Below are 24,080 nucleotides of genomic sequence, written 5' to 3' on the forward strand. Positions count from 1 at the left end.
AAAATTCCTTTGACTTGCTGACCATATTTTGAGTGCCAACAAGCAAAAGCTAACAAAGCTTGTAAAACTATGCCAGGCACTAAAAGCTGTCATAGAAAACAACATGACAAAAACATCATAAGACACATTTTTGTATAACACTTAGCATAGCAATTAAGGGAATTAAAAAGCTTTTAGTTTAATTATCAAAATAGGCAGCATCAGCCTTGTGCATTTAGACAGGGGTGAAACCTATAAAAATATAACTCTTTATATCTTTAGAGAAGTTGTAGGAGGACGCGTTCTTAATTTCACATTCAATTCCCTGCAATTTATCGGTAATTGAATCCCGCTTAAGAAGTTTCACTTCAAAGGGAATTCAATCTCCATTCGCTCATATTAAACCTCTGTTCTCCACCAATGGTGTAATTTCCTTACCAGCTCTGCAAATCAAATTAGTATAATTTTAGTAAGACCTGCTGTATATTAGCATATTCATAGTACAAATGAGGCCGAGGTGTAGTAGGTGCTCGTTATTTAGTATACCGACATGTTGTATCAGCGCATGGTAGCGGCAGGCACGAATTAAATACGAGGATTAAAGCACACTGCCCGTATTGTAATCCGTACGTAAATTCATATGGATACGTTATAATATAATAAGATTATAGTTATGGGCTACGGCGTAGCATTTCGAGCTGACCCTTCAACATCATCACCAAGCACCATCAGCCATTTTCATTCCATTGGTACTGCTGGTCACATGCCTCATCTCACTGTACAAAAGCGGTACATATCTGATCTGTTCAGATACACATCTGACATTTAAATATGTGTATAGGATTTGATATAATTTTCATAGCAGTGTTACACAAGCATTAGTCACTATCACTACAATCGTCCCCCATTGTCATATTTGTCAGTCAAGTGGCGACCGCTACAAGTACCCTATTTGTTCTGATGAGCCCATATTGAATCTGCAAAGCTGAACTTGTTTTCAATCAGTTATTTATTCTTTCATATTAATTTATTTTCTTATTCCAATTTTTCTACAGTTTTACTATCATACCGCCGTGTACATACGAGTAAATGATATATTTTTGATGCGACGACGTATTATTAATAAATACAGTATTTTGTAAATCTCGTTTACTGTTCATTAACTGTGGAGTGTTTACTGTACTAACAGCCACTTGCAAGCTACTCTGAAGGCAAGTTGGAATCGTTGAGCTTAACCTGCCTGCGGCCTCTTCGTTAGTAATTTAATACCCAGGATTTTATGTTTAATTAATTTAAATTGTTACTTTAGTAAAAAGTTCTAAATTGATAACGAGGTCACGTGAGCATTACTACTAGTAGTTTGCCCTGAACTGAGAACTCTCGTTAGACCAAAAACTATGTACATACGATTATATAGAGTAGATTCATAGATATCAAACTATAGGGCCTGTTACTCCCAAATGTCTCACAATAGTTTTTTTTTTTAATTGGTGGATACGGCTAAATGTAGGCATCGTTTTTTCATGGGGCTTAAAGCTATCGGGACGTTGATAACACTATTCGATAGAGAGAAAAACTTAGTATAACTGCATTCATAACTCATTTCCGCCATTTTGTCCCCTAAGGCCTTTGTGGGCTCAAAGTAGTAGTCGATATGTTACCTTACGAAAATATTGTTTTAGGCGCATGGCATACTGGATCCGTTTCGCACGTCGCTCCGAAGTTTGAGCGAGACAATGCTATGCTCATGTTGTAGCGACATCCCGCTCGCACGTGTGAATCGGATGCAGTGTGCCATACGCCTTATATTTTGCCTATTTGACTTAAGTAAACCGCGATACGATTAAACGAATCAATTGCGACCACTAAACGTGCAAACGAAAATAAAGCGATAGCTAATTATACTCTCGTACATACTTACTTAAAGGTTTTCCTATACAACATTTCGTTGATTTGTGATGAATTTAGTTGTAATAAAATTAAACAATTATGTTTATTAAAAATTACTCAGAAAATTTTAACATCTACCCGAGATTTCGTTTGCGTGTAACTAAGTATTTAACCTTCTAATTCGTGTCCTTATTTCGCCTTTTATTTCCGAGATACGAACACTACACCTCTAGGTATCTAGGTAGGTAGCCAGGGCAGGTATCTAGATAACCAGGCCTATAGGCTGTCTAATCCAAAACCTCTTCCTGTTTAAAGCTAGTAATCCAAAGTAACGCCTGATTCTATTCATTATTTAAAGCTAGGTTAAAATCTTGTGCGCTATTTTAATACGCCTGTATTCATTTGGCGAGGAATTTTGTAATCACAGTCAGTAGTTGCAGGGACTTTATGTAAAACCACAGCCAATAGTGGCAGAGCGGAAATATTGACGCGGATGAATTTCCGGCAAACATTCACCGTTCGATTTGCGGAGTAAAGTGGTAACGAAGTATTTGCATTGGCTGGTATGTAGATATCGTTTCCACAGACTAGGCGTGAAATAATCATATCACCGTAACATGTGTCGTGTTCTTTTAACTTATATTAACTATATGAACGTTTATTGTATTAGTTATTACCTAATAACTTACATACCTATGTATCCTTGCTATTTGTTATCTGGGTTATACTCATTCTATTGTATGCTTAACTCGTCCGCGTCTTTCCTGTAGACATATCAAATTTAAAAGAATCCAGAGCAATTTTTTGGATTCCTTACAGGAGGGATACATTAGGGGATAAAACCCACTACATGGTGTTTGAGCCTACCGGCTATCGAATACCTAAGGTACCTCCCATCAATTTGAATGGTAGTCCTCTAGAAAGGGCGGTAATGTCTTTTAAATACTTAGGCCATGTTGTCACCTCAGACTTAAAAGATAGGATATCGAGCGCGAACGGAGGGCCCTGTCGGTAAGGGCAAACATGATTGCGCGTAAGTTTGCGCGCTGTACAAGGGAGGTAAAATTAACACTTTTTAGAGTATATTGTACCTCCCTGTATACGTGCAGCTTATGGACGTACTACACTCAGCGGGCCTATACGGGGCCCTCGGGGTCCAATATAACAACGCGTTCCGGGTATTGGTGGGGCTGCCCCGCTTCTGTAGGGCATCAGGGATGTTTGCTGAAGCGCGCGTCGATTGCTTTTATACAACGATGCACATCCCTGGTGCGCCGGGTGCGGGCCAGCCGCAACCCAATCCTGCGTTCGATTGCCGAGAGGTTTGACTGCCCATATTTAAGGCATTGTGATGATATGCATGTTTCTAGAAGTACCTATTATGTCTAACCACTAAGTAGGTGCTTCTAGAAACATAGCTGTCTTAGTAATTATTTAGTGACAAGTTTGTACATATTAACATAGCTGTAAGTGCATACTAACATATTTATGAGTCTAAAGTTACTTGAAATAGATGATTAAAATAAAAAATAAAAATTAAGGCTGTGAACTTTTTATTCACAGAGCCGGTTCTGACATTAGCGATCCTTCATGACACAACTTTCCGAAGCATCCTATATGTCGCCCGAACGTAAATGGATGATTATTCATGGATGAATAAGAACCAATATAACTAGCCACAACGCTGACCCCGACTACATGCCACTTCCTTTCAGATATCGCTGGTCAGGCTATTTGTCGCGCCGGGCTTCCGCTTTGGCACCGAAAATGCACCAACGAGCATTCGTCGTGAGATAACTGGTCCGTAGGAATATTAGGAAGAGCAGTCTAATTCTCCAAAGCAAAAAAGTTACTCTGTACCTTCTATTAGAATCTAACGGAGAGATATAGTTTATTTATTTCATTTCCGAATCGCTTTCTTAAAGTACAATTTTGGGAATGAAAAAAATTACATTGAAAGTTCCAGTTCACAAAATTTTAGGGGATTAATGTTTGCGTGTAATTTTGTTTTCTCGTGTATCTTATATATTCTTGCAGAATCTGCCATATGAAAGGATACGTAGAACTTAAAATACTAATACATAGACGTATACTCCGACAAGAAATTGTAGAGATTGATTGAGGATGCGCCACAGAGGTATCACGTGATGCAAACATCCATACATCCATCTCTTTCTGCGTCTTCTGCGTATAAGTAACTCCTGTCATGGCCCTGTCCGTTTGCTGTTTTGATAGTCGACGTTTGCCGTTACCTATAACAGATATTTTCAAGTAACCTCAAAACTTCACAGGAGATAAATTAAACCAAAATACTCTAAGTATTTAATCAATAGTTACATCGATGCCTTGATTTGATTTCTTAAGATTGTTCATAAACATATTTAAAACAGATGACTACCGGCCAACTTGAATTTAATTAAATGCTTAAACAATTTCTTTTCTGCGAAAGAAAACTCGTTAAACAAAAAAGCATTTTAAAATAAAAACTATATTTACAAAAAAAATACTGTTTTAATGACGCGTTAGATATACTTAATCCCACACCGGTCGAACGAACACCAACGAAGAATGGCAAACAATCGTTTGCGCCCGGCTCTGGCTCAAATTCGCCTGATTGATTGAAGATTCGTTTTTCGTTTGGTCTGAACGTGGTCTGAACAAGGCATGATAAGACAACTGGGGTTGCCACTATGATTAGCTTTTAGTTCCATCTTATTTAATTTCTACAATTTCTTACAGTTCTACAAGAAATTGCAAAAACTGCAAATGAATCGTAAATAAAATGAGAAATAAAATAAAATTAATTGCGTCACAACTGTGTCTAAAATAAAATGACGAACGTGCCTTAAAATCTAGTTACATTTTTGGAGACACTTTTTTGCAAATGCCATTTGCGTTAGGTACGAACTAGCACGTAACTTTCACGTAAGTATATGAAAGGTCCTTAAAAACATGTCTGATACATGTATATTCAACCAAAGAACAACAGATGCAATATTAAAATATCTAAGTAATTGCTAAATGTTAAAATTATTGATTGATTAAATCTTTATTGCTTTAAACCTTACGTTACATTTAATATTGTAAAATTTATGAGTAAGACAGGTGTATTAGGTTTGTAACACATTTAGGTAGTGGGGTTGAACCTCTGCCTCCCTAACTAGGTCAAAGCCTGTGACTCTTTGATTGAAAAACAACAATTTGGGCGAGACTGTAACGTTTATGACTGAAAATATCAATATAATTATACAATTATGATGCTTAATGCCAAATTGTCCACTATTACAGATTAATCAATTAATAACCGTACTAAGCGAAGGTTTTGAATACCTAATAGGCATTACCTAGGCTTTACCTGCCATTTCGCGTAAATACATCTGGAACTCGTTAATAAAATTGCGCTGTTAAACAAACATCAATTTTGTATTAAACATTTAGGGAATAATTTCTTTAAGTATTGAATGTGTCTAATATATGTAGTTGTAAACTATCTGATCTATTACCTAATCGTTTTTACAAGTTTGTTAGACATAGAGCATTCGTTCTAAAATGAGAGCGCCACTAATCCCCTATGTTAGACTTTAAAGTTTCGATCAAGTTACTACCGTCGCTAATAGTGCCGATATCATTGACCACTTCAATTATTTTGATATTTCCACTAAGAGCAATGAAGACTGGTTACTTTATATATAAATTTCAATAGAAGGTGACCTATTTGACTTTCACTAGCGTATTGTAATATGCCTACTGCCTACTTGAAAAATAAACTTTACCTTCATTTCCATTGTTCTTAAGTGTATATGTATGTAGTAAGCCTTGTTCACACTCCACGCATTGCATTTGTTTTTAAAATGGAAAGCAATATTCGCATATATCATGTGTCTGCAAAAACTGCATACAATAGGTTATTGGTGACGGAAATGCCTGACACAATGGAACATTGTTTTTACAGAAATAATGCCGACGGGCACAATAGGCAAGTTCGCGAAATAAAGTGAAATTTTCCGGTCTGCCCATACGCTGGGCTGGGCAGCGCAAAGTATGAAAGACGTGATTAATTACAAACACCATATGTTAGTACGAGTATTTCATCTATGACCTCCAGAGTTTGATACTTTCTCATAAAAGTTATCAATGTGAATGAATCCAATAAATGCGCTTATTATTAGTTCAGTTTCACGATCTCGCACATCACCTTAAAAATAATAATCGATACATAAGATGAAGGTAAAGGATAGTCAAAGGTGAGATTCAATTTCATTGAAATGGGTGAATTAACCCTAGCACAGAGGTTCAAAATCAGGATAGCTATACTTTTGTTAACATCCATCTAACTTAAATTAAAACACATATTCCTTTAATTTACCTACCTGTAATTTAAGTTAAGATAGGTATAGTTTTAGTTTGTCACCCCTATACATAATTATTATATGATGTGATTTATAAAAATATAAACTAATAAGTACATGTATACACTTTCATGAAGTTGAACTTTCAAAACCAATTTTCTCAAAATGTGTTTTTGCTAATAAATGGGTGTGAGCTTACAGTCCTCGATATTGTAATGTACCTATTCTAAAATCATTCTCACCACACCAACTGATTGCTCAAAAACTGTACTTTGTGTTTGAACAATCAGTTGAGTTGGTGTGGTGAGAATGATTTTGGACTAATGAAAAAGTTGCATGTTATTCATATGTGGGGCAAAGTAATCAGATGCAAATTTTGAGGTGTTTCCTTACGGTAGCTGGTAGAATTTACTTAATAAATGATGATTTTGAATGATAATTTGATTAATACGTTCATTTGGCTTTGATATTCTCCTCGGAAATAAAGTTTACCTTCGTGCCTTGAAACCCTCGCAACGCTATATAGGTAGATTCCACTTCTTAAACCACTCGCTCTGCTTGTGGTTCAATTTTGGAAATTGGAATCTTTCGTTTGCTCGGGTATCAATCACGAGCGGTTAAACAACAACTTTGCGCCCTTGTAAAACAAATAACTATTATCGAATTATTCCATTCCAGTACACGTATAGAAAAAAAGGAAAAGAATTGTTAAATAATAAAAATACTCTTAATATCGCTCGCAGGTTCAGGCTTGGAAGTTAATTATTAAGTAAAAATTGCTTTCAGTTGTATGTAAATGTTTTTGTTTGAAACACCCTCAAATATGATTGTATTACGAGTCGATAGTCTCTGGACTACACCTCTGGGTGTTGAAGAAGTTGGTATTGATAGTTCCTAAGAGGATACCCCAGGATGTGGACGGGGCAGTAACACCACGCCGCCGGCCATGCCTGTTGCAGCGGCCTTCTGCTCGCACATGCTACGCGAAGCACGCTCCTAGGTACCTCGCGCGCTCTATCGAGTCTACATTCAATGCTCGCTCAGTACGCAGATGCCGACCTGTTTGCCGATAGTTTAGCGTACCTATGCAATACTGCTAGACTTTTCGAATTATTTTTGTAAATTTTATCTTCCTTGACATTTTATCTGTTTGCATGTTTTTATTTTTTATTTTCCAGACATCTATTTGGTGTACTACTGTAAGCTTGCACTGTGTTAAATGAATAAATATAAATATTAGGTTTGTCTTAAATTAAGACATTAAAGTACGAGTAAAGGTTGTGTACGAATATGAGGCGTCTCATATCGAGAAAAACGCCACGGAGTACAAATATTATTGTATATATTATCGTTTGTGTTGTGTGTACATCATTTCCTAGGTTATGGATGCTTTGTATATTATTATATATCTATCTACCTACTCGTATTATATATAGCGTCGTCTAGTAGATACCCACAACACAAGTCTTATTAAGACTAGTGTAAGAGGTCCAATATTTATGGATTTACATATTATAATTTTTAACTGTTATTTTTGTAGATCCTTTCCCCTTGCTCGATAACTCTAAAACTAAAACTATGTTCTATCCGCGTCCTCCCATCACCTACTCCAACAATCGTAGCAGCACATTGTCAAAGCTTTTTTCAGAGAAACAATGGGAGATACAAGTACAATGCAAACATGAGAACACAAATGTTCCTCTAATGTGGACATTTTCCCGCAGTTTTGCAAAGCACGAAATTTCCAATAAAAAACGATGTGTAAAAAAAATACTTTATTTTTTTATTTATGTATTAAAATCCACAGATTGACCTAGAAATGATACCTATCGTTATTAAATCAAATACCTACATGTTTTAGGATCACATTCGTAAAGAACACTGAGCACCGTAATTACATTCCACGTCTTTATATGATATAAAAGGGTTCGAAAACATAAACAACTAAACCTTTCTAAAAAACAAACACATCGGCATGAAGACTGGTAGCGAAAATAAAGGAATCCGTCGGAAAAGAGAAATATTGAACGACTTTCTCGTTTGATTGCATACAAAGAGATCCGGCGAAGCGGAAATAGTCGAATACGGCCCCTTCAACTGTGCCCGAAATTATCTTTTGACAGAAGAAAGGGTCGAATTTAGCATCTGTAGGTTGTAAATAACATAGGCATCAAGTATATATTCATTGAATTTCCTTAATATTATTTTGATTCAATAATGGGTACGTTTATCTTTTACGGATTACTTGCATTTAATACATTATGTATTTTCTTTCTTATATACAGGTTCAGTAATATGAATACTAAAAACGTTCACATTTCCTTGGCTTTCGTTGGCGATCATATTATTACTACACATACAACGAGTAAGACTTCACCGTTCTGATTACCTACATTATTTTTTTTGATTATACTAATTTAAAAAATATATCATAATTGGTTCTTGTTTTATGGTGGGTTAATAAGTAAAATATGCCTAAATTGTTAAAAACTTAGTAGTGTTTGTAACTTTTATTATTAAAATAAAATCTTGCTTATACCTATAAATAAACACTGCTTTATATTAATCAGTTTAATCACAGATATACTTAATATAAAATCCTCAATTTTAAATACTTTTTAAGAGATTTCCATAAACATAGTTAAAATATAAAATTCATGTGAACATAGTTTATACATATTTCACTCTTTCATTTCTCAGTCTTACATTTGAATAGATCCGCGCAATGAGTAATATTGCCTTTCAAACTGCATACAATTACTTACTTATATAACGTTGGAACGTTTCTAAAGATGCACAATTTTACAGCAATCCAAGTACTGTTCCACCTTTTTAGAAACTCTGCAATTAGGGCCGGGTGCATCAACCAAATTGTACGGAGCAGTGAAAAGTTTCACTATCTACGTTTTTATCTTTAACGTGCAGTGAGTTTAGCCAACAGTGTTTGAAAAATCCTAGTAGCGCATTCTTAGATCATAATACGGTTGCCAAAAAATATGAATAGCAATCTTGAGGCATTTCTCTAGTAACTTCATACACCTTTCAATCGCTATTAACATGAAAATTGCTTCTAAAAATGCGTAATTCATGTTATTTTTGAGCGAACTCATCGATTACTTTTTTTTTGTAAAAATTCAATAACGCACTCGAACTCACTGCACCTTAATTAGAATTTATTCGTAAACAATTGGCCCGTAGCTTGATAGTTGAATTACAATGAGTATATTAATTTGTTTTCTTCTTCCACAATATACCCGAAGACGAGCACTAAAGGGTCAATCCGAGTCGGACTCGAACAGCAACTCTTGCGTGGAGTCATTGGGAAGCATGGATTCCGGGGGCGTTGAGGGCGGGCTGTTGGAACTACCAGGGTCCCCTTGAGCTACTTGGTCCTCTAGTTTCTTGAAATCCGGGATACGTTTTCTTGAGAAGAAGCCGTACTGAAATGAAACATAAATTTGATGTAAGGTACTTGCACTCAATTTAATTAAAAAAACAACTCAACTTCAATTTTAACAATGTTATTAAAATACGAGTTTTAACTAGATTTAATGAGAAAAATCAATCTTATATTTTTGTAAGTGCTTTCATTGCATACTAAGCTATACAAAGTATAATACGCATAGGCATACCGAATCTAAAACTGTTAATTTATGTCACCTATAATGTAGTAACGTATTATTGATTGCCTCACTTTATATAATCCATAGGCAATAGCAGCCAGCAGTAGGAATCCAGTGACTATTCCAACTATTAGGGGCCAAATGGGCGGAACAGGACTCAACACTAGTCTGGTAGTAATAGAGATAGTCCTGAAATCAAACGGATAATCTTCATATAAATAACAAAAAATAATATAAAACTTAAAAGGGTCCAAGTTCAGTACGACGGCTGCATGTATGATTGAAGGGATGCCAAATTCGAGTAAATTCATATTTATGATAGATACAAGGCCTGGGGGGCGATTTTAGAATTTCGAGCGCTCGTTTTCGTCACTCGAAAATCTGTAGAAAACGGCGAAATGATATTTTTGAAGTAGGAGCGATAGAAATTGGGAATCCAGTGGAATTTACCACTCGTTTTCAATTCTATTAGTAAAATTTAAATGCCTAGTAGTGGAGATATTATTAAAAGACACGAAATCGAGCGATCGAAATTCAAAAATCGGCCCCCTGCAAGGATATTACAACAATGTATTTCTTGCTTCGAGACATTTTATTTAAGTATTCCGTTGCATAAGGCTATTTGCGATCAAAGTGCAAAGTATTATCAAATACAATCAAGAGCAAAAATAACAAAGATCCAAAAAAAAAAAATTATAAGATTCGTTTCTTAAAGTAAAGGTTGAGAATGGAATTTCCCTGTTTTATATGGATCCTGTAATATTTTGCTGTAGGTACCTAATAAGTTGGCAAGTTTATTTTGATAAGTAGTATTTCTCGTAGGCCTTTATCTACGGCTAATAAAAAAGACCTCGTCGCACAAAGAATAAATAAAATCAGCAGGTGTTTCATTTAATACCGGCTAGGGCACCGAAAGGCAGGAATTTAATATCGTCAAAGCCGTGGAAAATCCAGTAAAGTATCCTTAACTTACTTATTCTGCTCGTAGAGGTGTAAGATTGTGGTAATGTTGCGCTCGGAAGCCTCTTCTAGCAATTTACCTGTGAATATCAATGAATTGTTATTATCCTCAAGTAGAAAGTATTTTTGTATTCTTGGTGAGAAAAGTTTCATTGCGAAAAATGGAATACAATCTATTTTTTTATAAATACAAGTTAGGACTTCTCATTCATGGGTGGATGCAAATTACATTATAGTAATGTCAATGTTTTGCATTACTATAACATGATAATTAGCATCATATTTTCAGATTAATTTTGTTCACAGTGGGGATTGCTTTTCCTAAGCATGAAATTCAAAAGTTTTCAGTTATATTGTTACATTTCGTTTAATTTTTTTATTAACTTCATAAGTATACATTACTCACAAAATAAACAAAAAATCGCTTTTAAAATCACTATGAAATAATACGTCAACCAGCTGTCTTAAGTAGATAGTCTAGAAAGTCCCCGCTAACAAAAGCTACAAAAATATGTATTAAACTTCCCAAGTATTTTAATAAGAAGAATTCTGACTTGAGAATTTATTTGACCAGAAATTACATCTGGGGCCCTTAATCCCGTTGAAAACTAGAAAGTCGATCATTGTTTTTAATCTGTATTAGATACGGGCAACAGCCCGTGACTCTGTCCGCGTGGGTTTCGGCTTTGACACTCCAATACATATATCCGCCTCATATTTAATCCCTTCCGGCATAATTACTGGAAATAAACGTATCCTTTGGGTGGTTAATTTATACCTCACCAGCTTGTAAAAGTTTAATTGTACAAAAACTAATGGGAACGTTGCATTTTATCCACATGTGTGGTAATGGTAGATTGTTAATCAAGGGATGAAAGGCACCTATTTCTGTCGAGGTAGTTTGGCGTTCAAACGCAGCGAGAGCGCCAATAGTCCGAGACGGAAATGGTGCCTTTCATCCGAGTTAAACACTCTACTTTTCATATGGAATCGGGAAAACCAAACAAGACAAGGCAAATTTGCAAAATGAGTACCTAATTAAAGTAATAGACCAACGGCCATGTTTTTTTCCTTAGGATTTACTTGCAATCGAAATAACTTCAACATTTTAGTATTATTACCATTTGTTTTCAAGTCGTACCGCAACGGCAGCACCACCGGTAGGGAAACTTTTGCGCTGATCGACCAAGTACACTCAAGTACCGTCGCATTGCCGATGCCGTTCACATCCTCCACGCAACCTTCCTTCGGTTTCGATAATGATACCTATAAAAGTAATAGGTATGATTTAAGCGGCATATAAACCATTAATACGATATGTTACACCACTTATTCAGTTTTATGTCCTTACCTATCACGGAACAATGGTGTTCCGGACATTTAGGCACGGAGCCGAAGCCAACACGTATAGTCCCTTTGGACACTTTAATGAGGTGTAAGGGGTACACCGAGCGGATGCTGCTCTTGCCCGTGTCATGAGTACGCAGTGGCAGCACCCGCCAGGGTATAAAGACTATTGGAAGTTGATGCAACCTAAAATGAACGGGGCTATTGGGTGAAAGCGATGGACTAAATACTGGGCTATGGAATGTAAAACCGGACGCCTGCCTAATGAAACAGTAGTAGTAGAGAGGTGTCACTGGACTTTAAAAATATAGCCAACTCTGAGTTTTATTATTATTAAATTGTCTACAGTATTTCATGATCATAAAAGGTCGTTCTATTTTAAGTAAATTCATAATTATAATTTAAAATAAAATAAAAATCACATGTTCTACATCAGATTTATTTACCTATTCTAACGACCATTTTTAACAGACTTCAAGATTTCAAAAGAGGAGGTTATCAATTCGGTTGTATGTTTTTTTTTAATGTTTGTTACTACATAACTCCGTCATTTCTGAACCGATTTAGAAAATTATTTTTTTGTTTGAATTTATATATTTGTCAAAACTCAGTTCCGATGATGGGATCCATGAGGAATCGAGGGAACTTTTCAAATGTGAAAGGCATACATATAGTGATTTTTGTATTTTCTGTAACAAATCAAGCATTTACATTTGAAAAAGTGACAAATGATGAAGTGGAACTGCTGATAATGATCAGAATGGAACTCTTCAACGACGCATAGTTCACGTTTGACAATTTGTTCTCTTTGCCAAGCAGTTAGGTTTTCAAGGCACATTTTAATATTTCTATACTATTTAGTTTTTTTAATAATTATCTGGTGCTTTATTTCATGCATGGTGTGAAATAATTTATCTTAAATACAGTCGAATACCCTATTGCAGGTATCTTACCAGTCAACCATAGGGCAAATCTGAAATGTGTCAAGGTGGGTGCAATGGCAAAAAAAAAACATGTTACCTCCTTTTCTACATAATTAGGCGTAGGACGCTATCTTTTTAATTTCATTGTATGAAATCTAAAATAATCGTCGAACAATAATCGTTCTTTCACCGGTCTCCCTCCATGAAGTCGGTTTTTTTTTTCTTAAAAATTTTATGACATCTAAAAATCAGACGCCAGACCGTAAAATGCTTTATCTAGTTATTAAAAACGGCTGAATCTCCTTGAAGCACCAAATATTAATAGGTTTCCTCTCTCATGATTATGAATCACAATCATAGTAGTATTATTTTCATATCACGAAGACAGGAATCCGATTATTATTTAAAAAAGACTTACCTTTTCAGGTAGAATTATACTCGCATCCAAAAGAGGCCAGTCGGATGGGCCAGTATTTGTCACCTGCATCGAAAAGATAAGTAGTATGAGTCGCTTAACTTCAAAATTGGACAAATCCAACTGTCAGATTTTGGGATTTTGGTATATAGAAAACGTGAATATTTCATAAAAGGGTAGAGTGGATTTATTAGAGTTTGAAGTTAAGCGACTCATACTGAGATTGCGAATAGATAGTTTGGCTTTTTTAACAATTAGCGTGTATATTAAAAAATAAGTCAAATAAATAAGTAAGGTTGCCGGAGCTCAACGAGAGTGCGGAGTGTTAGTATCGGCAACGCGTATGTTACTCCTCTGGAGTTGCAGGCGTACATAGGCTACGATAAGACGGCTTACCATCAGGTGGGCCGTATGCTTGTTTGCCACCGACGTAGTATTAAAACAAATCTAAAAATATAACAAACACCCAGCATCAGATATGTAAGTTGCGGAAAAAATCCATAATGTTGGAAACGTCCTCAGAAGTTTATGAAAAATTTCAAGGAAAAACATATTATACGACAAGTTTCAATCTACATACCGAAATATATATTTAAAAAATAACAAAATTTCTCATTATACATATATATTTCGCAACTTTGAATTCTTTTTTTTGATGCGGTATTGATAAAGGAAACATCTAATATTTCACATGCGACTAACCTCAAAGTAGTGCACAAAGGGAATTATGCTTCCTTTATTGAGCTTCTCTCTGGACACGGGCACCGACGCATTGGGAAGCGCTTTTCTGAAACACAAATATTAAGGCTTATTTTTACTAATAAGTAATACATTTTATATATTCATTTGTTTACGTCTAATTATTAATCTTGTCTGCGAATTCACAATTGAATTAGACCATCGACTTTCTGAAAAAAACATTTTTTTAAATTTATTAGAGTTTTTATAACAGTTTATTAACTGATATGAGTGCGGTCTGAAGAAAAACCAATAAGCGGTTATTATTAGTAATATTGTTGCATTTATGCTTGTTGGTTAAATGAGATGGGTAATGAATTAATACTCTCAATGAAAAACACCAACACTTTATTATCGCAACACAGCGCACATCGCCAAGAACGGGGACATTTTTTTATCTGTCAAAATGAGCCATTGACTAAATATATATGTTCTTGGCGATGTGCGCTGTGTTGCGATAATAAAGTTATATATATATATAGCTATATACAGGAAGTATTCAGTGTTGCCACAAATATGATTAAAAAAATAGTATAATAAAAACTTGACTTACCCACTAACACTAATATTAGCTTCAGGAAAAATATTCAACTCCAATTCCTGTGTCGGATCGTCACTGATGGTTCTGTTGAGTGGGTCTTCGATACTGGCGTATATGACCAGCATATCCTCCTCGAAATTGGTTAGCGTGTACTCCAGCTCCACTTCAAACGATTCTGACTGATTGCGGTAAAGCGGTGAAATTACATCACAACTCATGTTCAATCCTGGAAAGTCAAAACTGTGTAAAGGTAGATTTTTTTAAACATGCTGGAATCTACTTGAGAAATTATCTGCAGATGAATAATAGCATTTGGAAAAAGGTTTAAATTAAAATAGTACAAAACCTAAAGGGATCCACTAATGACCAGTTCGCCGGACGATATTGACCTCTCAGTTTATAAATTTTTTAATATTTAACATATGAATTTAATAAAAATATAAAACTAAATTAGAATAAAATATTATACAGCTGAAATTAAAGCTTAACCTAGAAATAAAGTTATGGTAATAACTAGCTTTTGCCCGCGGCTTCGCCCGCGTACTAAGCACAAAAAAGGTTCTCAGTTTGACGGGAGTACGCCACATATTAAGACTTAAGCCACACATGTTAAGAAGAGTTAAGACTCGTAGGGTGTTTTGGAACGATGCGGTCTGACTTATTATATATCGTTGAATTACGTATGCACTTTTTTGTCTCTTTCTTTTTGTTAATGACGTGAAAGGGACAAAGACAATAGAATCCAAATACTTCGAACTTGTATTAGGCCCCGCACGTTGAAATGACATTTGAATATGAAGGTCACTTGAATGTTATTTTGTCTCACTCAGTGAGCAAAATTCGATTTTGCTCACTGTTTTTAAGCAGCAAATTACCCTTGTTCCAGCTGCTGACGTGAAAATAACTATTGCACAGGTACCTAATTAGTGGTTGGATTCAACAAAAGACAACAATGCCATTCAATGGGAGATAAGCTCTTAAGTGGATTCCAGCATTTTAAAAAGTTTTTACAATTTAGCTATAGGTAGTGTTGTGTTTGTACATATATGTATCAATAAGAATTTCACTCCGAGAAATGCTAGAATGTTGTATAATGTAGCATTCTCCACGGGGGCAATTTAAGAAAACCTGCGATCGCATGTTTATCTCACTATAGTTCATGTTATCCACGAGGACACGCAAAATTGTCAAATATAACCTACAATACCAATCAAGGCACACGTCTTCGTGGATAACACGATCTACTATATGCATAATGGCGATCGAGCATGCGTTACTCTTTCGGTATTCTATATGTATAATTGTAATGTACAGTGAGCTGCAAAATTGCATGGAGAAATCATGAATGAATTCATTGATAAAGTCGTCCTGCACTTTTACGGCTGATGGTACGTTTTTCTTTCTAAAGTTATTTACATACCTTGCAAATTACAATTTTTTGGCACTCTTTTGGGTTGAGTTGGTAAGATCAAATGAACTCGAACACCATAGGCTGGTTCCTCCTTGTTCAGCACTGTGATGATGGCGCTCAGTTTGTTATCTGCTCCTGGAACGTAAGGACTGGACAGGTTCATTGTAAATCCGTTAAAAAGATAGAGGATGAAATGTAAAAATAGATTTATCGTAAGCAACTCAAGTGGGGCTCGCTTATCACTGCAAATCAAGGCCATTCATACATTGCCCTCGACCAAATGTACGAACGGCCTTGATTTGCCACTCGCCTTGCTGCGAGCCGCTTTCATCCAGTCTACGGCCTTATACAATCAGGTAGGTAATCACTTAATTAGTATTTTTAGGTATATTCCCTTCTTAGAACTTACTCAGACATCGTCTCCAAGGTTACATCCAGCCAGGGCTTGCAGATTAGATCTTCGCCGCAGTCCCGCGTAAGTTGAATGTCAAACTCAGAGTGCAGTGTCGAGTCATCCGATAATCTTACGGCCTCAGTGGAAAACGTTGTAGAGTTTTCTGGAAATAATTAATAACATAAATGTAAAAATTTGCTTCCATTTACCTTTACCATCCCATATTGCGAAACATGTAACTATTTAGAAAGTATTTATATTTCAAAGCGTAGCTATACCTTTACTCGGTTTTCAGTGTCTTAGGTAAGTACTATATGATCATTCATAGTGACTGATTACTTTTATTTAAAATATATACATTGTTATTCATATTATGCACGTATACAACAATAAAATAAAATAACAATAATAAGTTCTTTAGGAAGAACTACTACTCAACTATCAATCTTGATTTAATTTCAACTTTGCTCATTACTAGGGACCTGGTTACCATTTTGAGTAGGTTATTTAAGTATGTATAAGGATGTTATACACTTACCTAAATCACAAACCTTTATACTTCTTGCGTCGAATGATGGTTCCTATGACAGTTACTTCAAGTCCCTTTTGGCTGGGATTAATTCAAAAATTTAAGAAATATATTTTCACCGTATTTTTATTACTTAAATGTTACATTTATTAGTAAATGTATGTCTTAACTTCCAAAAATGTCTACAAACATTTTACGTGACAGCTACTCCATATACAAATGAACTTTCATAGGGATGATCATTCCACACGAGAGGTATAGCATAAAGAAAAGCGCGTTTTATTAGGTATGCAATAGGCCCTTCAGTAGTCTTCAGTAGCTGCACAACGATCGAATGATAGTGTTATCACGGGCCAGGAAGCTCTAAAAATGACTCACGCAATGCTAAAATCGGACCGCTGAGTCAGTGAACCCAACTGACCCGAACAAAATAGATAACCTGGCCATACGATATCTGCCTAGGTACTTACTCATCAACAGAAATTTTGATCAACGACTATTATTATTGTATCATCCCACTAGCCCAGGGTTAACCGGTTAAACCATTAACTCAGTGTCATAATGTACTGGTAAGTGGTAACCATGGTAACTCCAGGTTTAACCGGTTAGCTCCGGGTTAGTGATTAGTGCAAGTGGCCCTAAGGGCACGTAGGAGTCTGTAAATAAATGATCTATATACGACTTACCCGCTTAATCATAAAACAGATAGGGACGGTTAGATTTGACAGACGTTTATTAATAACGCCATGCGAATTTACTTGTTATGTACTCGACGTCCTTGAAAGTAATTTTAAACTATTATTAAACTTACTTAGCATAACTTCAATAGGTTCCACGTCGAATTTAATTGATATCGGTCTTGATAAATCTGCCGTGGGCTGAAAAAAAAACTTTCGGTAAATATAAAATATGAGTACAAATAAAATAAACACGACGGTGCAAGTCAGCTAATAAGTTTGAAATAAGAATTTCTATATCCAATGCGTCACAATTTTTGTAAGTTTTGATATTATTGATGCGGCAAAATCAGCACGATGCATGTTTTATTTTCAATAGTTTTAAGTATCGTCCCATATTTGTATCTGTCCCGGTTTTGTGCCGTATACCGATACCGCTATAGAATACCTAGAGAAATGGTCACAATCACCTCTGTGTAACCAGTTTGTTTACCTATGTAATTAAACAACAACAACAAACAATGTAACTAATTACTGTATTTGCTACTACCCCATTGTCCCGTATCAGTCCCGAATAATTCTGTAGCCCTAGTGAAAAAGGGTACAAGTCTCTGGCAGCGCAGGTGTAAAGGGGTGTAAGTTCCACGTAACACTTATGCCCTTATACACCTAAACTGCCAGAGACTTGTACCCTTTTTCACTAGGGCCACAGAATTATAGCAACCCTACCTATAAACCATCTTGATATTTATATATTTGGCAGGTAAGTATCAAGTTTCTGTCACCAATTTTCGGTAAGTATCAAGTTTCTGTTGACACACTCTTATTGCTGACAAGTCTATCAAGTACTCGAGTACACTAAGGTCACAAGACCTATCTAATGAGCCTACGAACTCGAACTACGACGGAACTCGATGTATTTGTGTTCGTGTTTCCATCGATGAGTTCTTTATTGCAGTGTCGTTGGAATTAGGTACGGGTTACGGGTAGCGAACGAAAAAAACATAGAAGATTAAAGTTAAACAAAATATCAGCGTAAAAGTGGCCCCACTATTAACACGCAATACTAATAACGGACCAATTGCAACTCGTCAAAGTTCAGGTCTTGTTTTCTTCGACGAAACTTCATTTGACAATGATAAGCCAATTTAAACCACCCGAACTACGATTGGTCTATTATAAAATGAGGCGCAGTGATTGGCTGTAGCGTTGTCACTTGAAAATACATGGCAATGGGAACGAGCTCTAGGTAGACGGTTTCATGCAATATAGACTAGTTTTAAATGCAATATTTTTGTATGATAATTTATTATTTTATTTTAAAGGCTTATTATTTGTTCGTTTGTAGCACGTGTTTAAAGGCAATTAAGCCTTTGAACCAATTAATACGATACAATGTATTTTTCATCTTATAGGGCACCTGCGACGTTTAGTTAGGTGGCAAAGAAATATGTCAGATGTAAATTAATGTAAATTTGATATTGACCAATATTGGAAAAATACAGCTGGCATTTGGAATTTTGGATTTTACTCTGATCAAGATGAAAACCGATATCTGAGGATCCGAGAGGCCTTTTATTTACGAATTTGAGATCAAAATAAAAAAAAATGCCGCGGGTTGAATTTTAGAATTTTTAATCCGACCAAGGTGAAAATCCATATCTGAGGATCCGAGCGGCCCTTCAATATGATTCTGAAGTCATATTTGGTAAAGCGCCCTCCATTGTGAATGAAAGTAATGAAACGCCCGACATCTTGTATATCTCCATTTTTGCTCTTATCATGATCATCATTCATCATTTAAAAGCACATCATTTATCCGCACAATAAGGCATATTTCTTTTGTTAAAGATATAATTTGAATACTTCTTACTATGACTGTCACAACGGGCCGCCATTTGTGAACTAAATAGCTCCGCGGCACAAAGTTGACGCCCCACCCGCTTCGGCACAATGTGTGTGGGGTCATTTTGCAGAGCTAGTTCGACATCTAAGTATGTTTATTATCAATCGCTGGTTACGGGTTAGTAGGAATAGAAGTGCAAGGTTTTTAAAGGGTCGGTAACGCGCATGTAACACCCTTGGAAGGCGTGTTAGGCTGCTTACCATCAGCCGGACCGTATGCTTGTTTGTCACCGATAAGGTTTAAAAAATATTAAAAATATCTACTGAATCAAACACCGGGAAGTCGTTCTAATTTTAGAAACAACATTTGTAATACTTACAAGTAGGGATACTTGCCTTCTTATCATAAATATGTACTGTAAATGCGATAGTAACTCTGTCTGTGTGTCTGTTACCTTTTCATGCTTAACCGCTGAACCGATTTAAATGAAATTTGGTATGGATATAATATGTAGTTTAAGTTCCAGGGAAGGACATAGGTTAGTTTTTATACCCGAAACGATCCTTTGTGGGGGTGAAGAGCAGGTAGACGAAGTCATGAGTAAAAGCTAGATTATACATACGTAACCGCAATGAAGTTAATTGTAACTATGTAATAAAAATAGAAATTCCTTACCTTAACGTTAACAACCTGCTCCTCGCATTTGCTAATACCAGGTCTGGCTTTATATGAGTATTCAGAGTCGCCATCAATCATTGCTCTGTTGGCCTCAGGATCTACCGTTATTATAGCTTTAAGATCTGCAATAAATAGTTATTTTATTAATTCATTAAAATTATAACTTTAAGGTTATTTTTCCTCTTATTTACTTTTACTAAAAATATAATGTTTCGTAGTAATGTGCATTATGCATTGTATTTCATTTGTCTCATATGAGCTTGACACCGATCCTCTATTCAGAAACGTATGTACATATATATATATAGGTATGTCGTTGGCCAAACGGGAAGTCCGCCCGATCGTAATGTGCCTATGTAATCTTTTGACGATTTGTCTAGAAATAGGAGCCCGCCTAGCGGGGCTCCATCAACTCAAGGAACAAGACAATGATTTTCACGTTTCAAGATAAGGTTAGGAGTTTCATGATCTAGTGGATTTCACGAACGGCCGCCGACATGGTATATATTATAGAAAACTTCACATTGACCTGACGCCTTATTTACACGTTTAGTATGTCATATATAAAATCGCTCGAATTCATACATCGCGCGGATGCAGTCGCGCGACGTGTAATAAATATGTAGTCTCTCCCGTCGCGGTGAGATGTGCTAATTGTGCAGATCAATCAAGAATAGTATTTCAATAACTACCTATATAAGAATGAGACCAATTGTGTTGTGGTGCTACGTAGATACAGAACTCAGCAGTGAAATTAGTCGCATTCTGCGGCAAGTCCAGTGCCTGATCAATCTTGATGGTGGCATGCACCGTCAGGGTCGGGATACATCTGTACATATATGCTGTGCCGGTTGCGTGCGCTCCAATGGCTAAATCTAAAAGAAATTGTGTAACTTTATACTATTCTAGCAATTTGTTGTCCTCAAAAGTCATTAATAAATTAAAGATAGCACACATTAACTAATTATCGGGTTAGGATTATTTTTTAAAGGAACTTTAATAATTGTTTGTGCTCATTACAAGACACAAGATATTGAATTTGTACGGTTTCAACCCGGGATCGTTAATCAGTAGCACACACTCTTAAGTAAACTAACTAAGCAAGCCATGCCATCGTTACGAGTAAGTTAACAAATAGGAAAGAGTGAATGTAAATATGGCATTATAGACCTTACCATTACATTGGTTTCCGTCAACGTCAAGTCCTTTCGCAATAGCTATGCCGAAGTTCCTGGCTTCACTTGCTTCAATCCTTTGTACATACTGGCTTTTCACCCCGCGTTTGTCGCCTCGGTAAATGTAGACAGCGCCCGAACCATTGTTTTCCCAAGGAGCACTAATTGCAATATCTGTTAACAAATAACCAAAGTTGTCAAATTCAATATTATAAATAGAACAGATTTCCCATAGAATGCGGAAGTTCAAATGAAAAGAATTCAAATTTCGGGGATGCTAAGATCTAGAAATGGCATTTTATTCACCATGATAAAAGGTAAGACTGCTAGTGCCATGGGGACGTTTGAACTTTTATTTTACCAGCTACGATGGTAAGCTATCTTTATTACTAAGTAGATTTTGTCGGTGGTATGCTTGACATCAATGTAAAAATAAAAACCGGCCAAGAGCATGTCGGGACATGCTTAGAGTAGGGTTCCGTAGTTACTCTTCCGTCACAATAAGCTAAACTGGAGCTTAAAGTATGGTAGATGATGGTGAAGTGTGGGTGTACGTCTTTTTACTATGAAGGGGAAACTTTTTGCGATAACTCAAAAACAGCTAAACTGATCATATCCGCTATAGTTTTCATTTAATTTCTTTCTTAAGCTCTACTTCCAAGATTTTTTTCATATTTTTTGGACCTATGGTTCAAAAGTTAGAGGGGTGGGGGGGGGGGGGGGCAAATATTTTTTTTTCTTTCGGAGCAATTATCTCCGAATATATTCACTTTATCAAGAAATGTTTGTTGAAGACCTCTATTAGTTTTGAAAGACCTTTCCAACGATATCCCACACTTGAAGCAAAAAAAAAAATGTTCACCCCCACTTTACGTGTAGGGGAGGTACCCTAATAAAAATTAATTTTTTTGATTTTATTGAACGACTTTGTCGGCTTTATTGACTCATATGTCCATGCCAAATTTCAGCTTTCTAGCACTAACGACCACGGAGTAAAGCCTCGGAAAGACAGACAGACGGACATGGCGAAACTATAAGGGTTCCTAGTTGACTACGGAACCCTAAAAAGATTGCCTTTATAGCCGACTATATGTCAGTTTTTTTATGGCAAGCTAACGTATTTCATTTCATGTCATTTCATTTATCAATTGTACGTAATATCAGTATACGTAATATCAAATACTAGATGTAAGAGCTATAAACCGTCTTCCCAGTTCATCTAAGTAACAAAAAAAAAACATTAGGGCAACGAAAGTTAATGGCGTTTTATTAGTAAAAATTAAGAAAGAAATTCACAGGAGCTACAAAAATTATATGGACACATTATTAAAAAATAAAAAAGCATCCAAGTGCGAGTCGGACTCGCCCATGAAGGGTTCCGTACATTTATGACGTATTAAAAAAAAAAACTACTTACTAGTTCTCGTTCAAACCAATTTTCGGTGGAAGTTTGCATGGTAATGTATATCATTTTTTTTGATCTTTCATTCTGTTATTTTAGAAGTTACAGGGGGGGGGGGGGACATTTTTTCACTTTGGAAGCGTTTTCACTTTCACTTTGGGGGCATAGATACCCCACACGTATGGGTTTGATGAAAAAAGATTTTTTTGAGTTTCAGTTCTAAGTATGGGGAACCCCCAAAATCAATTGTTTTTTTTTCTATTTTTGTGTAAAAATCCTAATGCGGTTCATAGAATACATCTACTTACCAAGTTTGAATAGTATAGCTCTTATAGTTTCGGAAAAAAGTGGCGGTGACATAATTGGACAGACAGACGGACATGACGAATCTATAAGGGTTCCGTTTTTGCCATTTGCCTACGGAACCCTAAAAAACCGATCAAGAGCGAGTTCGTTTTACTCGCGCACCGGGGGTTCCGTACAAACTTGGAATTATCTCGTGTAACTATAAAGGCGAAAGACTTTTCAACAGAAGTACCTATACTAAGTATTAATGTACAGAGCGCCATCTATCGGCAAATTGTCTAACTAATTTGCGCGATGTAATGCACGTATGTTGGTTTTTCTAGGATAATTCTCTATCATGTGGATCGATTTCAAAAATTGATCTTTTATTTGAAACAACGTATATTTATGTAATCTCATAGAAATTTTAGATGTAATAAACGCACTTAAAGTTTGGTTAAATTGCAAACTGAAATCGGAAAGGTGTTTTGTTAATTATTGTAATGGAATATTATAATTCTTATTAAAATTTCATAATTTTTCGTCGGTAAACTCCAGCGACAAGGGGGGGGGGACGGTATTTTTTTTTCACATTTTCCTTCATAAATCCATTTTTTTTCTCTATGAATGAAATATAAAATTTACCCCTGACTGAAAATATACCCCCCCTTTATATTGGGCATTTTCCATTTTTAATAAAAAATAAATTTAAAAAATATATGTGTCTGGGTCAGTGTTTTTCATAGCTATTCCAAATTTCAAATCGATAGCTTAAGTGGTTCTTGAGATATTTAGCGATGTGACAGACAGACAGACAAACGGACGGACGGACAGAGTCGCACCATAAGGGTTCCTTTTGTACCTTTTTGGTACGGAACCCTGAAAGCGGGCAAGTGCAAGTCGGACTCGCACACCGAG

General features: G+C 35.9%; 1 protein-coding gene across 2 annotated transcripts in view; it reads right to left on the reverse strand.

Annotated features, from left to right (window-relative positions):
* Window positions 1-7,978: 7,978 nt before the first annotated feature.
* LOC133534564 (integrin alpha-PS5-like) overlaps window positions 7,979-24,080 on the reverse strand; it is a 30,115-nt gene continuing 14,013 nt past the window's right edge. For both annotated transcript variants that reach the window (XM_061873729.1, XM_061873728.1), the window contains exons 10-22: window positions 21,476-21,649; window positions 20,993-21,175; window positions 20,298-20,422; window positions 17,911-17,977; window positions 16,586-16,733; window positions 16,186-16,325; window positions 14,778-14,991; window positions 14,189-14,273; window positions 13,490-13,552; window positions 11,923-12,067; window positions 10,815-10,881; window positions 9,913-10,030; window positions 7,979-9,658 (exon numbers count right to left, since the gene is read on the reverse strand). In XM_061873729.1, the coding sequence (XP_061729713.1) occupies window positions 9,494-9,658; window positions 9,913-10,030; window positions 10,815-10,881; window positions 11,923-12,067; window positions 13,490-13,552; window positions 14,189-14,273; window positions 14,778-14,991; window positions 16,186-16,325; window positions 16,586-16,733; window positions 17,911-17,977; window positions 20,298-20,422; window positions 20,993-21,175; window positions 21,476-21,649 (1,694 nt within the window). In that variant the 3' untranslated portion in view covers window positions 7,979-9,493. The remainder of the gene's footprint in view (window positions 9,659-9,912; window positions 10,031-10,814; window positions 10,882-11,922; window positions 12,068-13,489; window positions 13,553-14,188; window positions 14,274-14,777; window positions 14,992-16,185; window positions 16,326-16,585; window positions 16,734-17,910; window positions 17,978-20,297; window positions 20,423-20,992; window positions 21,176-21,475; window positions 21,650-24,080) is intronic.

The sequence above is a fragment of the Cydia pomonella genome, chromosome 2 (genome assembly GCF_033807575.1).
Source record: "Cydia pomonella isolate Wapato2018A chromosome 2, ilCydPomo1, whole genome shotgun sequence".
NCBI classification, from domain to species: Eukaryota; Metazoa; Arthropoda; class Insecta; order Lepidoptera; family Tortricidae; genus Cydia; species Cydia pomonella.